A 16529-nucleotide genomic window follows, 5' to 3' on the forward strand; every position below is an offset into this window, starting at 1 on the left:
GTGTAAGGTGGGTGCGTTTTTTCAATTTATTTTTATTTAGGAAGTGAAATTAAAACTTGTAAACTATCAATACAAATGCCAAGGTACATGAGATATCCAGGAGGTACTTTTACCATTTTTTGAATTTCTCACAACTGTTTCCTACATAATCCAACATTCAACAGGGAAACAATACAAGTGTTTCATATAAGCCTGTATACAATGAAAAACCAGGATATTTGTACAAGTTACAGAGTATCTATCAAATTGCCATTTAAAAATGTCTACCTCATACAATTGAAAGATGTGAAAACATTCAAAATGTATTTATTAGAGGTACACCGTCTTTCATCTCTATAACAGTGTTATTTGATACAGCAAGGCTGTCAATGACCAGACTTCAGCTGGAATCTACCATTGTAACTCGGATATCACAAGGTTTTAAAGATTTTATTCACATACAGTCAGTAATATAGACAAATGTGCTGCAAATCAGGTAAATAGGGGCAAACACTTGCAACAAACCCAAACCCAACCCAACTTTTGCATATGTTGCAATTTATTCCCAAGCAGCAAAGCTTTGAATCATGGTATTTTCATCAATATCCTTTAATTTGCCAAAACACACGTCTATATCAGAAGCAGAAGAACTTAACAGCAATTTTCAATTACAATTTCTTGCAGGGGGGAGGGGGAGGCAAAAAAGAGCATCGACTTTAGATATTACCTTCATGAATATCTAAAAAAATGACAACCAAGTATAGATTCACTAAATTTATTTTAAAAATCATAAAACATTTCTTACAAAAGAGCATTACATTCTGCACACTGCTCTGAATGGATGTCAGGAACATGTGGACTACTAATATTCTCCCCCTTCAAAAAAAAAATACAGTGTACATAAAGCAGGGTGTTCACAATAGTTACAGAAAAACATTACAGATTACCACCAACTAACAAAAATAAAAACCACTCTCTCTGCTGCTGCTTCAAAATTCCAATGTTAGTCTCACGCGCCACCCCGTTTCCCCCCCTATATTTGTAAGGAACTAAAACATTACATCTGGTGGACAGCAAAGCTTTCACTACACCTCAAATGCAGAACACCTATGAAGCAGAGGAATGTTGGCTTTTTAAACAGAAGCAGATAAAAAAAAAAAGATGCAGGACTCCTTCAGTTCTTCACTAGTCTTAGAAAAACTTTCCAGAATACTGCTTCACACTATAAAAAAGAAAAAATATCTTGCATTAGAATCCTTCAACATCTGCATACTGCTTCACACTATAAAAGAAAAAGAAAAAAAAGCATGTATTAGAATGGTTGAACATACATTTTGCATAAATTTTTTACACACATTTTTTAAAAAAATTGAAAACAACAAGTTCTCAAAACACTTGCATATTTTTAAAGACTAAAGGTTTAATTCACATTTAAGCATTAGTACTCTAAAGTCCAACATTCAAGTCAATTATCACAAAATATTTACTAGTTAGCCAACATGTTAATACAGAAGAATTAAGCACATTAAACCTAAAGCTGTTAATACTTGGCAGAAAAGACAAGGTAATGCCAGTAAGGTGTGAAATGCTGCATTAACAGCACCAATCGTTTTCAACTTGTCCTGTAGAGGCATGGCCTGTGCCATATGGCAGACTGCGATTTGTTGTCGATTTAGTTATCTAAAAACAACAAAATCACTAGTCTTCCACACAGAACTAGACCAACATCCACTGAAATCTTCTATATTTTCTACAGGCTCTATATAATTTATTAGAAGTAGTTTTTGCAGCAGTTTTCACCAGAGAAATGAGAGGACTGCTTGGTTAAGGCGTCTTCCAGCAAGATTAGTTTTGAGAGTGTCTTCATTTTAGTAAGAATGGAGAACAAAAGGAGAATAAAGGCAAAACTACCAAGTGTAGAAGTCAGGTCCTAATATAGATATTTTTAAAACCCTGCCTTCTAAAAGCGACATCATTAAAATAGAGAAGAAGAGCTTTAGAATTTAGTGGGAGTGCAACATTAAAACTTCAACTTGCCTGTTCTGCAGTAAATACTGTGCATTCTGTATCTGATCCTGTGTGCCTGTAATAGTTATTATCCGGTCTTCTGAGCCTTCTAAAGGTTCATCAATTTTGATCGAAGCCCCTGATTCATGACGTATTTGTTTGATCCTCTGACCTCCTTTCCCAATAATAGATCCAGCCAACTAGAAAAAAAAGTCAGTCACATTTTAATATGACATTTCTCTGTAAAAGCAATTACAAAATTCAAGGTATTACTCTCAGTATTTGTGATTTTTAAGACTGCCAATGGAAACCGCTCCCTTGTGGCCACCATTTGTTCTCAGCATGTGTGAGAAACAGTCAAACTGACTAAGCAAAAAAAAAATAATCAAGCTGACTAGTCTATTTTCATTACTCAAGATCAGTAAAATACTAAATTTTACTATTAATTATTTTTATAAAATGAAGGGACAAAATGAACATCCAATAAGTGAAGAGTGGTAGTTTGGAAAAATGTGTACAGTTTAGAAAGAAAAAGGTAAGCATCTGAAATATTTTTGATTCATTTGTATAGTCTGGGGAATATGTTTTAGAGAGAGTTATTACAAAATTACAAAAGAATAAAATACTTACATCTTTGGGAATCGTTACTTGTGTTGTGATGATGGGTCCACCGAGATCACCGTATGATCCACGACCCCCTGCATAAGAATAGTCTGATTTAAACGTATGCATCAAGTCCTTATAATACCAAACAATAAGCTATGCATAAAAATCTATGAATATGAACTTACCATATCCAGACCCACCCTCAAACTATAGGAAAAAAGAAAAAGGCTCAGTGTTATGTAATGAATCAAACATTTAGATGAGACAAACTTTTGTAGCAAATGTACTTAGCGCTCATTAAAGGTGCTGAATTGTTAACTATGGGTATATCTACATAGCAAAGAAAACCTATTGCTGGCCCATGACAGCTGACTCGAACTCAGGCTGTGCAGCTGTTTCGTTGTTCTGTAGACTTCCAAGCTCCAGCCCAAGCCTGGAAGCCTACAGAACAATGAAACAGCTGCACAGCACAAGCTCAAGTCAGCTGGCCTGGGTCAGCCGTGGTTTTTTTTCTTTGCTGTGTAGACATACCATCTGAAGACTAACCCCATTTTGTGCAAAGAAAAACACAGTGCCACAGAAGCATATACAGAAAGCTCTGCACAATTTTTCCAGCCCATGTATCTCAGCCCTACTCTGGAAGATACATCTAGTTATCATTGCTATCTCACTACAAGGATCTGAATATGTACGTTAACAAAAGAATGTGAATTAATAATGATATTTAGATATGCAACCAACTGGACATCTCACAGTAGTGACCTACTGATCCAAGACCAGACTTAGAAATGAAAAGCTCAGCATTTCAAAGCCACCTAAACTACTTGGTATGACGACAGCTCATGTTCCCCCCAATTTTTTTTTTTGAACCCATATGTGACTGTTATTGAATCTGCGGATCACATCAGCCCTCCTCTCACTCTGCCTAGGTCTAGGCCAACGGTTCTCAACCTGCAGCCTGTGGGCTGCTTGCAGCCCAACTGGCATTTAGTTGTAACCCATGTGACTCCATGCAGCCCACATAACCCATAGAGAACTGCACATGAAAACCACTGGTCTAGGCAAAAATCAAGTGGCAATTGTAAGGCAGTGCTTTAAGATTAGCCCCAGTACATAGCCCAATGTAACATCCTGCCCCCACATCAATCTAGGATAGAAGAGTGTTAAAAAGAATCAGAGCACAATCTGTGCAGAAACCTGTCACTACTCCCATGGCAGTTCACCTGATGTCTACAGTGCTTCTTCACCTTATGCACTTAATTATCCAATCTTCCTGATTAAACATATTTTAACTGACTCCTCTAATTTATCACGTGTAAAACTAAATAGATTTGGATACTTATTAAAATTCAAATAATAATTCAGTAAATTAGTCAGAAATATGGGAATATGCAGAATTGTTATTGGTTTGCAGAATTTCTAATTGAGTTGCTCCTTAAAATAATCTCGCATTTACCTGCTACCTCTGGTCCTTTTTGAGAACTATGTCAAAAGGAAGCTATTTAGAACCAAGTGTTCAGTTAATCATCTGTTCCTAAGCAACGAATATGGTGTAATCATGTTACTTAGCAATAGTTATCAATGCAGCATAATAGAACTTACAGTGGAACACAAAAAGAGTGGAGAATGAAAGCTTTGAATGAAGCCCTGTACAGTGGCTATGATTTTATATTTTTATCTGTACACTCTAATAGTGCAAAGGCTATAGATCAAACAATGCATACCTGATAAAGAAGCTTATCGATAAGTGTATGTAATATGAAAATGTTAAAATTGGGTTAATTAAAATTTAGAATGAAACCCAATAAAAATATTTAGCTTCTTACCATTAATGAGTTAGAGTACATTGCCTCATACACAGTGGGATATAAGCACAAACAGTGCTGTTATAAGGGACATTTCTGCAATGCAGCAAGTGATGTGCTAGAGTAATAGCACCTCATGGATCAAATGTTAGGACTAAAAAAAGAGGGGCAAAAGGGGAGAACGGATCTAAATAGGCAAGATATTGAAACAACGATAGATAGAGTCTCTTTACCATTATCTCCTTTGACAAAGCTTCTGGACATTTGCACTCTGGGATATTAATTGGTAGTACAATTCCCAAAAGAAAGCCCAGCAACTGCAGCACTTGCTCTCAAGAAACAGGAATGCCAAATCAAGAATATACCTGCTTGAATCTGTAGCCAAAGAGCTAAATGGCAGGTTTTTATATCTTCACAGTACACCTCTACCTCGATATAACATGACCTGATATAACACGAATTTGGATATAATGTTGTTAAGATTTTTTGGCTCCTGAGGACAGCGTTATATCGAGGTAGAGGTGTACTAAACAAGCCTGTCATGGGCTATACCTAAACTGAAGAACTGCCCAATGTCCTTCTCATTGTCTTAGGAGGACATCCTTAACCGGCTAAAAAGGCACTCCCTCAGAAGCAGTGATAATAGCAGACTAAAATAAAAAGCAAAGAAGGAGCTCACTCACCAATTCTGGTGGTTGTATGTCATCACAGGCATCCACATGACATTGCATCATCTTGCGAGACAGGACATGGTAAAGGGAGAGAATGGGGACAAGAGAAATGTAGCTGAGTCCATGTCCTCAAGCAGACCTATATCTAACCCAACAAAGGTGTGCGTGTACACACACCCACACACACGGTGGAGATGTGTATGGGAATACCCTTGCGCTCCCAACCACCTGCCCCAGTACAGAGTACTGAAAAGGGAGAAGGAACCAAAGGGGTCACTCGGTTTCCTCTAGATTCTGGCCAGTGGCAGGGCGCTCTCCCTTTTATTTTTGGAGGGGGGGAGCTTGAAATGGCTCATCATTACTTATTCTCTGCCCCTTTGGATGGGACAGAGATTTTCCTGTTAAGGACGCAAAAGACAAATAGGGTACTCTGAGTTACCTTTACCACCTATTGGCAGAAGTTACCCCCAAGCACCAAATCCTCATGCTTTTACTTCAGATTCTTCCGCCTGATGAACCCTCATTTCAATAGTGAGTGAAGAATAATGAAGAGTGGGAAGCTAAAGCGCTCTCTCCTTTTTGCAGAGCGGGAACTGTACTTCCTCCTTACTTTAGTATCCCTACTCATGAAGACAAGCTAGGAGAGGTAATATTTTATTGGGCCAGCTTCTGATGGTGAAAGAGACAAGCTTTAGATCTTACAGAGTTCTTCAGGACCTGCTCTTTCACCATCAAAAGATAATCAAGTTAAAGGTATTGTCATCTCACCCACCTTGTCTCTCCATTATCCTGGACCAACATGGCTACAACACTGCAAACAATGGAAGACGTCCCCACTCAGAATTGTTTCACTTGTGCTGAAGGTGCAACCTACTCTCCCCTCTCCCCACTTATGGACTATGTTCCTGACCCTGAGATTCACATAAAACATCTATTGTCAAAAGACTCAGTTATCTCTGAGTTGTGTTTTACACACAAGTGCTGCTTGTGGTTCCACAGCTAAGTCTGAGTACTTAAAGCAGGGCTAATACCACTGTGTTACATCCTCACAGCACATCCTTCCTGAAATTATATCACTCTTTGGGCACACAATAAACTTCCTAAAATGCCGGAAATAAACTCTTTAATTAGTTTCGGTTAAAGGGTTCTTTAAGATGCTTAGTACTCAAAAGTTAAAAATAAATAAAAAAATTTTTTTTAAAGGAATAATAGTACAGTTTTGTCATTATTTTTCAACTTGAAAAATTCCTCCTTCAGCAAAGCCTCACCAATAATTTTCCACAAGAAACTGCTTGTTGCCCTGTGTTTTAGGGCAAAGACTAAACATCTGTAGCATGGAATCAATATCAAGAGAGAGACTACGCTAATATTTAATATGTTAAACTTGACTTAGTTGGCAATTAACTCACTCAAAGTGAAATAAAAAAATCTGGTGTTGATTAAACCCACTGGAAGTCAAGCTGCCATCAACAAAATGACTTATTTGAAAATGACCACCATTCCCCATTACTCCCAATGGGATTGGTGGTGCCCTACACTGGCAGTCAGGGGCCACCATCTTCCCCTAGGGCAGCTTAACTTCATCCACACTGAGAACAACAGAGGGCTGTGATCATTCTGAAAGTGGGTATTTGCTCTGCTGAAAGAGAAATGTTCAGTAATGGGGTGTGAGGCGGAGAGAAAAACTACCTGTTGCACCAGGTCTACTCATCAGCTATAGCAGGTGGACATTTGGGGGTGGTCTCTAAGAAAATTTGGCCTACTGGTGGGAGGGGCTAATATTAATTCCATCCTGTAGTGACACCATTCAGTCACAATAGTCATTAGCATGTAAGTGTTTGCAGTCCCAGATTACATTAAACAGATTTTTAAAAGCCAGTCTGTTTCTATAGGCTTGAAGGCAACTCTATTTAGCCTGGACTAGATTCAAATCCAATGTCTACAGTGGTTCTGTAACTAGAGACAGCACAAATCAGTCCTTTATAGTCTTCCTTGTGAAGAAATTTCTTAAACAGAACGGCTTGCACAACTAGCAATATATACTTGAATATAGAAAATATATACTTGAATAGCAATATATACTTGAAAATAGACTTGAATATTCCAATTTAACGGATTTTAAGTGAGGAGAACCAAAAATTAAAAAAAACAACACTTTGTTTTCGAGTCATAACCGAACCTAAAAAGATCTCAAACTACCAAATCTATTTACCTTCAGTCTGGATAGAAAATCCAATAGTTCTAAAACAAGAGAGCTGGGACTACTGTAGAAAATGTTGACACCGAAAGTGCTGAGCACAAATTGGGGATAAGAGAATAATATCACGCATGCTTGTAACAGGAAAAAAGTGGCAGAGAAAAACAAGCACTCCTGTGTGCTTCACTTCCATCCAGCCACATGGCATCTGAATGTTGTATCTTTTCCTATCTTATTAGAATAATGTTGTGCTGTCTTTTGAGTCAGTAGATTTATATAAACATGATCCTACTTTCTGAAGAGGGCCTTTACCAGAGTCCTTCAGGGACTATATTCATATTGGTTCTGCTGAGACTCAGATATCTGCCAGAGAATTTTGTCCTTTCCTGTTGAGAAAAGGCAGCTGGGAAGATCTTATGTTTTATGTATCACTAACTCCTACAGGCTCTGCCTCCAATTAAGAGCAGCATCTTTATATTTTACATACAACCATACTTCCCAAACACACATGTACAGTTGAGGTTGCTGGGACATTAGAATTTTTGCTGGCCCTGAGAACAGCAAATGGATTCAATCTGTTTTGGGGAAGCAGTAGTTCTAGGCAGAGTATACGTGATCATAAAAGTTAATTAATCTTGTAATCTGAGGGAACGGAAAGAAGTGAGCTGATTTCTGCAGCTGTTTTAAGATACGAAGATGCATTCTCAAGTTTTTAGACTTGTTTTGAGAGCAACTCTTAGGTCACCAAACAATCAAAGGACACCCAATAAAAGTTGGCTTGAATTGGACAAAGTGGACTTTCTAGGCTTATTCCATGTTTGAGTCCATAATAAAAAACATTACTATGTGAAGAGAATATTTTGAAGAGATTGTGCTTCCATCAATCATCCAAATAAACACATCACTCCAGAAGTCTTTTCAGACAGATCAAAATATGAAAACCAGTCTTGAGAACATGAGATTAGAGGTTGTCAAATGGAAGACAATATCATCTGGTATTTGCATCTGTTGATTAGTTCAGTTTCTGAAGATGCAGGATAGAGCAGAAAACTCTTTCACGATTACAAGAGGAAACTCTTCCCTTCAATACTTCTGGGAAATTTCTACTTCCCTGTTACTTAAGGACAGTAACTTCCTGCCATAGCAGGTTGTGAAGTCTCGAAGAGTTGGCTAAGGATGGAGTGCAACTGGATCACATAGCTTTCTTGAACTCTAACATCACAGATCAGTATGCTCAACTTTATGTTACATGGAAGAGCTACAGAGAAGAAAAAGGCATGTCTAGTTAAACTTACTGCCTTCTCTGAGGTTCCAGACTGAGCCAACAGAGTAGAGAACAATACCTTAGATCAGTGTTACCTCAGGGATTCATCTCCAAGGCCCAAAATGAGCCTTGATATACACTTTCCACATCCCCACAACAAGTCTTAAGAGGAGGAAACCTGAAATTTATTGTGACAGTGGATGACTATTGTGAATGTTTCTTTCTGAATCAAGACTAACAGCCTGAACAGCTAGGCCATTAGTGTAGTTTTGTTTTAGTAAAGGGGTCCAACCCTTAATGGACATAATTTTCATACCAGCTAGAAGACCTGTAGACTCAACCTGTGCATGTCTATGCAGATTTAACAGGTAACCACAGCCTTTGCAGCTATCATCACTTAATGCTGTCAAAGAATATGCACTGAAATTTTGCAAAAAGATCTTTAGCTTTCTTAAAAATCAAATAGAAGATATTACAGATATAATTATGCCTGGGAGAAAATTTGTAAGAAAACAATGACCTGAAAAATAGCAAAATTTAATGCCTAGTAGCCAAAGACTAAGCCTTTCTTCCTAACTTCCTTTGCTCCAGATTTTTCTGCAGACATGGAGAAAAGCGAACCAGGAATGGGATAGAAAAGGGAATATGCAAAAGCCACATTAGAAGATTTGATGCAGATTATTCAGATTCTTCACCACAGGCGTTATGGATGCAGGGGTGAACCAAAGACAGAGATTTCAATAATCTGTCACTAAAAAGCAAAGACAGAATTGTTCTGAGAAGATTCCAAAACAGACTGTACATTTAAGTCTTTTCTTGAGTTAAAGACACTTCCAACTCCAGATTTTCTGAAATCCTGATCAAGAAGCCTTAAAACTACCCTCAAGGTCATCACCATCTAATGTTGAAGCAATGAAAAAAAAAAAAACCACCCAAGACTGACAGTTTATGCTCAATCTTGCCTTATAATCACTAATCCAGTGATCAGATAACTTTGAACAGGTCAATTCTAATCTTAATACAAGAAAAGATGATCTAATAAGGGAAAGAACTGATATCAGAGTTTCTAGCAGTCAAGACAGAAAATACCCCAGGCATCTCAGTGAACTCTTCGATCCTCACTCTCTAGACAAGAAAGATGAATATCTTATAGAAAAGATCTTAACTTTTGTTGGGATAGACAGACTAGGAATCTCTCTATGGACTTCACTTGTCCCCTAGCGTTCATCAGGCTCCTTGTGACCATGAAACAAATGGGCTGTATTGACAAAATCTGACAAACTATGAAGAACAACAGAAGTTCATGGAAAATGGCTGTGAGAGCACATACTTCCTAGCACAATTCAAAATCACTGGTAAAAATCACACATCTAATTTTTCCTGATGTAAACAAGAATCTAGATGAGGGGTTCTCACAACACATTTCTTGCTGGTGGCCGATGACAATTTCTCCTAAAATACTTAATTAAACTTTAGAAAAAAACAATTAAATATGCACATATACATCACAGAATATCAGGGTTGGAAGGACCTCAGGAGGCCATCTAGTCCAACCCCCTGCTCAAAGCAGGACCAATTCCCAACTAAATCATCCCAGCCAGGGCTTTGTCAAGCCTGACCTTAAAAACCTCTAAGGAAGGAGACTCTACCACCTCCCTAGGTAACCCATTCCATATACATGTCCAAATCATAGTAATCTATCTATGTAGGGTTTTTTGTTGTTCTCTCTATTCTTTACTGGACCAAAACAGAACAAAAACATAAATAAGGTACTTTGAACAGTCTTGTCTTTTTTCTTGTTGTTTCTTTTGCTTTTTTGGGTTGCTGGTTTGGGGTTTTTTTAGACTTGCTAGCTATAAGTAAGTCTGCTATGAAAAGTATTTGTATGTTTGTTAGTATCACTTTTCACAGCAGACTTACCTCAGCCCCAGTAAGGCTGGGGCCAAATTAAGCCCTGGATGTGGTGTTGGGTTCAGAGGCAGTCGGTGCTATGGGCAACGGGGAGGCAGCACGAGCCAGAGGTGATAGGGGGGTGGGGACAAGCTCGGGGACAGAGCCCGCCACCACGCAGCCAGGGAACAGAGCCCCATACACAAGGGACAACGCCTGGGGACACAGCCCGAAGCCCCGTGGCTTAATCCTGCCATCCGCCACTCCAGGACTGAAGCCTAACCCCACCACTCCCAGGAAGGTGGGACACTCACTAACTCCTCCAGATTGTCTCCCGCCAGAGGGAGGTAGGGCCCTGGGGAGAGGCCACTTTGTCCCCCGCTCCCTCAAATCACTGACCAGGAGGCTGTGGCCGCATTTGAGAAACATTGAACTAGATGTTTGTGGGTATATTTAGAGACAGAAGGTATGGAAAAACCATCATGAAACATCAAATTTAAAAATTCTGATTGGAGTACAGATTGAGTTGAAATCCAGGTACCTCTGGAATTTACCTGAACTCTCAATCCAGAGGAAAAAAGAATCAAGTGAAGAACATGAGTGATAAGATATTCAAGATAACCGGAGGCAGGTGACAATCTGCAGAAAAATGGAAACTGACATCTGAGACTTGCACTGGGGGTCAAATGTGCAATACCTGCAGCAGGATCCAACCACACTAAAATAGAGAGCAGCAAACCATCTGAATGCTCATATTTGGCTTGCCTTTTAACGCAAAATTATTCTTGGACCAATGGCACCTCTCAGATGATGGCCCCAACCTTAAGTTAGGGTACCACTACATCACTTTTTCTGAAGCCATGATGAATAAGTCCCAGAAGCTTCAGAATACATGAAGCCACAAAGATCCAATAGCTTTAGATCTTAACATCTTAGATACTTTTCTGTGAGGAGCACTTTTAGGGAACATGTACACAACACTGAGGGCAAGAGAACTTCTCCGGCCGACACAGCCACCACTGTTCATTTAGGCGGGTTTATGTTGACGAGTCAGCATAGTGGCTACATGAGTGATCATGCAGCTGCACTGCCATAAGCTTGCCAGCGTAGACATGGCCTAACAGTTTCTCAGCTATCTACAATATCTAACATATGGTTTAGCGTGGGCAGTTAACACAGATTCAAGATAAAGTGGTCTAGTATCACCCATGTGGTGATAGGACAAAAAGGCGAGTTAGTGGAGACTTTAGGACATGGCTACACTTGCAGATGTAGAGCGCTGCGAATTAAGCCAGCCTTTGGAGACCGCAGCAGGAAAATTGCTGCCTTGTGTTTATAGTCAGCTGCAAAGCACTGGTGTGGTCACATTAGCAGCTCTTGCAAAGCCACAAAGAGCAGTGCATTGTGGTGGCTATCCCAGCGTGCAAGTGGCTGCAACATGCCTTTCAAATGGGTGTGTGGGGGTGATTGGGGGGTGTGTGGTGTGGTGTGACAGGGTGTTGGGGAGTGGGGGGGAAGAAGAGTTAGGACGCCTGGGGTTGCTTTAATGTGCTCTTATTTGAAAGTGTAGCCAAGCCCTGAAACTGATAAGAGCACCACAGCTGACAATAGCAGGAGAACAAGCTGGCTGAGGCAGGGGTGTATGCCCCTTTTAGCTTCAGTCCTAAATGTCCCTTTCCATGAAGGGGCTGTGAAGTGTTCCTTTTGCACTGTTCTGATGGGTCCCTGCTTTCTAGAACTTTGAGAAACAAAAACACATATCCTAGAGCAGTTGTTATTTGAAGAGGCAATTCTTGAAAGCGAACAAACAAAATAGGTTTTTTGGTGAACACATGGTAAATGACAATATAAATGAAAATCCTTACCATTCCATCATAACGGTCTCCAGGTCTGCCCCTCCGGTCATAAGACATAAGATCTCTACAATGAAGAAAAAAAACCCAGAACTGGTTTGTAACTTAAGTATTTTCACTTATGTAAGGTCACATTTTAGTTCAAAATTATTAACTCAATTTGATAATCTACAATGAACACAGGAAGCACAAATAGAAAACAACAATTTCTACCCTTTGGAATAATTTTGTATATCTTTGCACAGCAACTCACCCGCCACGAGGAGGTGGAGGAGGAGGAAGAGGAAGATTACGTGCTCTGCTACCACCTCTGCCACCACGACCTGGAGGAGGAGGAGGGGGCCCTCTGCGAGGGCTCATGTCATCATAATCTCTTCTTGATGGAGGCATGGGACGCCCACCACGACCAGGAGGCATTCGATCAAAGCCTCCCCTTCCACGCATTGGAAATCCTACAGGACGTCCCCTTCTATCATCAAACATCATTGTGAAGCCACCATAGTCATATGTTTCATCATAGAAATTGGGATCATATGGCTGTGCCCGTCCTTTGATTGGAGACTAATTCAAAAGTAAAGACATTTCACATTTGACTGTTAAAATTAATATACCTCAGTATAATACACGAAAGTATAAAACAATACTTTAAATCACCAATTTAAAAAGAGTTGGAAAATTATCCCCGTACACTTTGATACGTATCATGCTTGCGAAAAGTACATCTAGTAACCCTGGCATGTCCTCACTTTAGCCACAGAACAGGAACAGAAGAGGCAGTACGAGCATGAACTTCCCTATTAGGCAATGTCTACACTCCCACTTATGTCAGAAAAACTATGTTGCTCAGGGGTGTGAATGTTCCATCCCACTGAAAAACAAATGATGCTGGCATAAGCACAAGTGTACACACCGTCATGTCAACAGAGAGCTCCTTCCACTGATTACTGAGGGTGGATTAATTATGCCAACAGGGGAGATCTCTTTCGTTGCCACAGAGCCGCTACATGAGAGCTCTTACAGCGGTGCACCTGAATTGCAATGCTGCACTGCTGTAAGCTCTCAGGTGTAGATAACAGCCTTAATGTGCTTCCTATGAAGTTCAACTGTGCTGGAGACACCACTCAAGGAACAGAGAGTAATTCAGTTTCTGTGCCCATTCTTTTCTGATTTTATTCTATTCCGGACTCCCTTTATATCATTCAGTACACAAGAAAAGGGGACCAATGACTTTTTTTTTTGGTAGAAATACTGCATTTTTTTTTTATTGTAAAAAGAGAACGTTTTTTAGAATCGGCCTGAAACTTATTTAAACACAAGGCATCAATAACCAAACAGTAACTTTTGGTTATAATTTCCATATGCTAGAATAGAATTGTAACCCTGAAGACTGAAGTGTCATGCCCCATCTTGAAAACATCTAGGCCCCTTACAAACACAATACTGATCTTTAAATAAGTTAATCTAAAAACATGTTACCTCTGATATAAGATCCAGGATGATCTTGATGCATTCCACAACTCTATCAGGCTTTCCACCAATAAGCACCACTCTGTCTGTGGAATGAGGACAGCATTCTTGAAAAAGTTTAATGGTGGTCTGAGTGTTCTGTTAAAAAAAGAAACATTTCAACTAGAAGTACTTAACCACAACTTTAATAGCTTATCAAGGAAACTAACAAAAAAGCCAACAATATCTCTGTGTGAGTGTGTGTTTGTTTTATAGATGTACACACAAGATATGATCAACCTAACCTAGTAAATTAAAATTCTTAGTTGTTTCAGGTACATTTGGTTCCTGAGCTCCCCAGCCAATGTCTAAAACCAATTCTACACAACATTGTCAAATGCATAAACTGAAGGAGAAAATTTTTTCCTCTCTCATCTTTCAGTTATAGTAACTCAAGATTCATTTTAATGATAGGATAGATTTAACTTTTAATGTAGGTCATTGTCTAATGTGGTACAGAAATATCAAAAAGCTTAGTATTTTTATAGCTGAAATATTAAATATTTGACTATTTTATACAATACAAAAAACTCAAGTAATTAAATTATACCAATCTATCTTGAAGAGCTAATGATACATCTCAATTATTAATGGTTTAAAATGAAAGTAAACGGATTGATTGGTTTTATCAGCATATAAATTTAAAACCAGCAGACAAGAAAAAACATTTTTTTGTATATAAAAACCATTACACCAATATGAAAAGTTAGAGATTTAGGTATTACTGGTAAAAAATTGTTACTGAACAGCAGTGTGTGAAAAATATTAGAATCTTCTAAGCAACTATAATTTTACAATTTGTAGGAATGCACCCTGCCATGCTGGAACCACCTATAAATACAAAACTAGTAAATAGCTTATGAAACCAAACTGGATAACAGAGGGGAAAATGATGATACCTCTCGGAGTTCTTTGATTTTAGCACCCTTGACGCCAATAATTCCTCCTGCCAGACTTTGGTGAATCAACAGCCTTAGCTCGCAGTCAAAGTCACTTCCTTTGTAGTGCTGGTACTGTGTTAAAAGTTCATAAATTTGTACACAAAAAAGGATCAGCAAAATATAGCATAAATATTTCTTGTATAAATATTTAGCATAGTGCTATTCTGACTCTTTCAGATCTTATAAATTTCTAAACAGATCTACAGCGGGCCAATAACAGCTGAAATTTTTTTTTTAATTTGCTTTGACTACATAACCACTTAAGAACCATGCAGCACTGCATGGGGTCAAGATAGCATGTTGCAACATCAGAACCGGAGCAAGTAAAATGAAGTGTTTAGGAAGGAAAGTTCTCAATGTCCATTTTTGCCTGATTATTGGAAGCATTTTAGTAACGGTGAAGTACCAAATTCTTGTACTTTTGTAGATCACAGTTGACTTATGTTAAACCTTAAAACGATTTTTTCTGCTGTAACAGAATGCAATTTGTCAAACTGAATCCAAAAACTGATCTCTTAAATTACTGATACTTACTAAGAGTTTGTAACACTTCCATCAATTAAAAGCAGCTTAATTTAAAGAACAACACAGACAGAATTGTCATTTGATGTTTTACATTTCTGAAGATGCAAATAGAAGAAAAAGGCATACCTCTTCTAAGGTAGGGATAATTTTCTTCAAAATCTCTCCAATTGTTTCAATATCTGCACTTATACTCAATATGCTGTCAAAGGCCACAAGTGCCAGATAATAAAGAAAAGGTGGGGAAAAAAGTAGAAGTAAGTTTTGCATTCATAATCACAGAACTCAAACAACAAATTTACTACAGGGAGTAGAATTTACAGTATTCCCCACTTAAAGTAAACCTGTTTACTGAATTTACAACACATGCATCTTTGTTTATGCCCAATATATACACATGATAAATTTAAGAATAGGTCTTGCAGAGGCAGAGAGAGCAAGAGACAGAGCAAAAGACAGAGCAAGAGAGAAAATGGGATTTTGGAAGGGCTCAGATTAAGTGGGCAAGAAACTGACGCAGAACTGAAAGTCGAAGTGAATATTCGTGTTCCCCACCACCACTAATTCAGGATATCCTTGCTATTACATTGGTAAAACTGGCACACCTTCTCATAGGAAAAGTGGGGATATGCAAGTGGTGAACATTATATTCGGAGTAAGGTTATGAGACCAGTTAGAAATTACTAATGGGGCTCTGCAAGAAAACAAACACAATGTAAGACCAAAAAAACCAAACAACCCCCCCCCCAACAAATAAATAAAAAAGACAACACAAATAAATAAAAAGACAACACAAATGAGAAGTGAAGGAAAGTGAACCAGAGAGTTAGCATTTCATCAGAAAAAATTATGAACAGGCAATGTTGGGGGAGCAAGGTGGGCCACAAAGACAGAGCGAGAGACTATTTTGAAACAATTTGATTTACAATGCAGCGAATATGCAACACTTGAAGCTGTGCTCCTTCCATTGAAATAAAATTAGTGGATTGTTTGGGTGGGCAACTCACGTAAAAGTTCAGTGACAAAAAGACTTAATGGGGAAAATAAGACAGAAAACTTGAATAAACAATACACCGTCTATAAGGGGATACTATTTAATTATATAAAAGGCAGGTAATAAAATACATTTCTCTCTTTCTAATCAGGCAGTGAGGCATAAACTGTTGGGACATACCGCTCGGGGCCACTGCTGTCTGGGACTGAAACACTGGCATTGTACTGCATTGGTCATTGGCGTTCGTGGATGTTGGCATTGGGCATGGGCATTCAATCGGAAGTTGTCAAGTAT

At 38.7% G+C, this 16529-nt stretch overlaps 1 protein-coding gene across 5 annotated transcripts in view; it reads right to left on the reverse strand.

Moving 5' to 3' along the window:
- Positions 1-16529, reverse strand: part of HNRNPK (heterogeneous nuclear ribonucleoprotein K) — a 23921-nt gene continuing 7392 nt past the window's right edge. For 4 of the 5 annotated variants that reach the window (XM_030566644.1, XM_030566642.1, XM_030566643.1 and 1 more), the window contains 11 exons: positions 16416-16459; positions 15371-15443; positions 14678-14791; positions 13749-13877; positions 12526-12833; positions 12285-12339; positions 5081-5131; positions 2778-2799; positions 2617-2699; positions 2017-2186; positions 1-1261 (listed from right to left, as the gene is read on the reverse strand). In XM_030566644.1, the coding sequence (XP_030422504.1) occupies positions 1228-1261; positions 2017-2186; positions 2617-2699; positions 2778-2799; positions 5081-5131; positions 12285-12339; positions 12526-12833; positions 13749-13877; positions 14678-14791; positions 15371-15443; positions 16416-16459 (1083 nt within the window). In that variant the 3' untranslated portion in view covers positions 1-1227. The remainder of the gene's footprint in view (positions 1262-2016; positions 2187-2616; positions 2700-2777; positions 2800-5080; positions 5132-12284; positions 12340-12525; positions 12834-13748; positions 13878-14677; positions 14792-15370; positions 15444-16415; positions 16460-16529) is intronic. The other variant, XM_030566645.1, reaches the window with a different exon arrangement.

The sequence above is a fragment of the Gopherus evgoodei genome, chromosome 6 (genome assembly GCF_007399415.2).
Source record: "Gopherus evgoodei ecotype Sinaloan lineage chromosome 6, rGopEvg1_v1.p, whole genome shotgun sequence".
Taxonomy (NCBI): domain Eukaryota; kingdom Metazoa; phylum Chordata; order Testudines; family Testudinidae; genus Gopherus; species Gopherus evgoodei.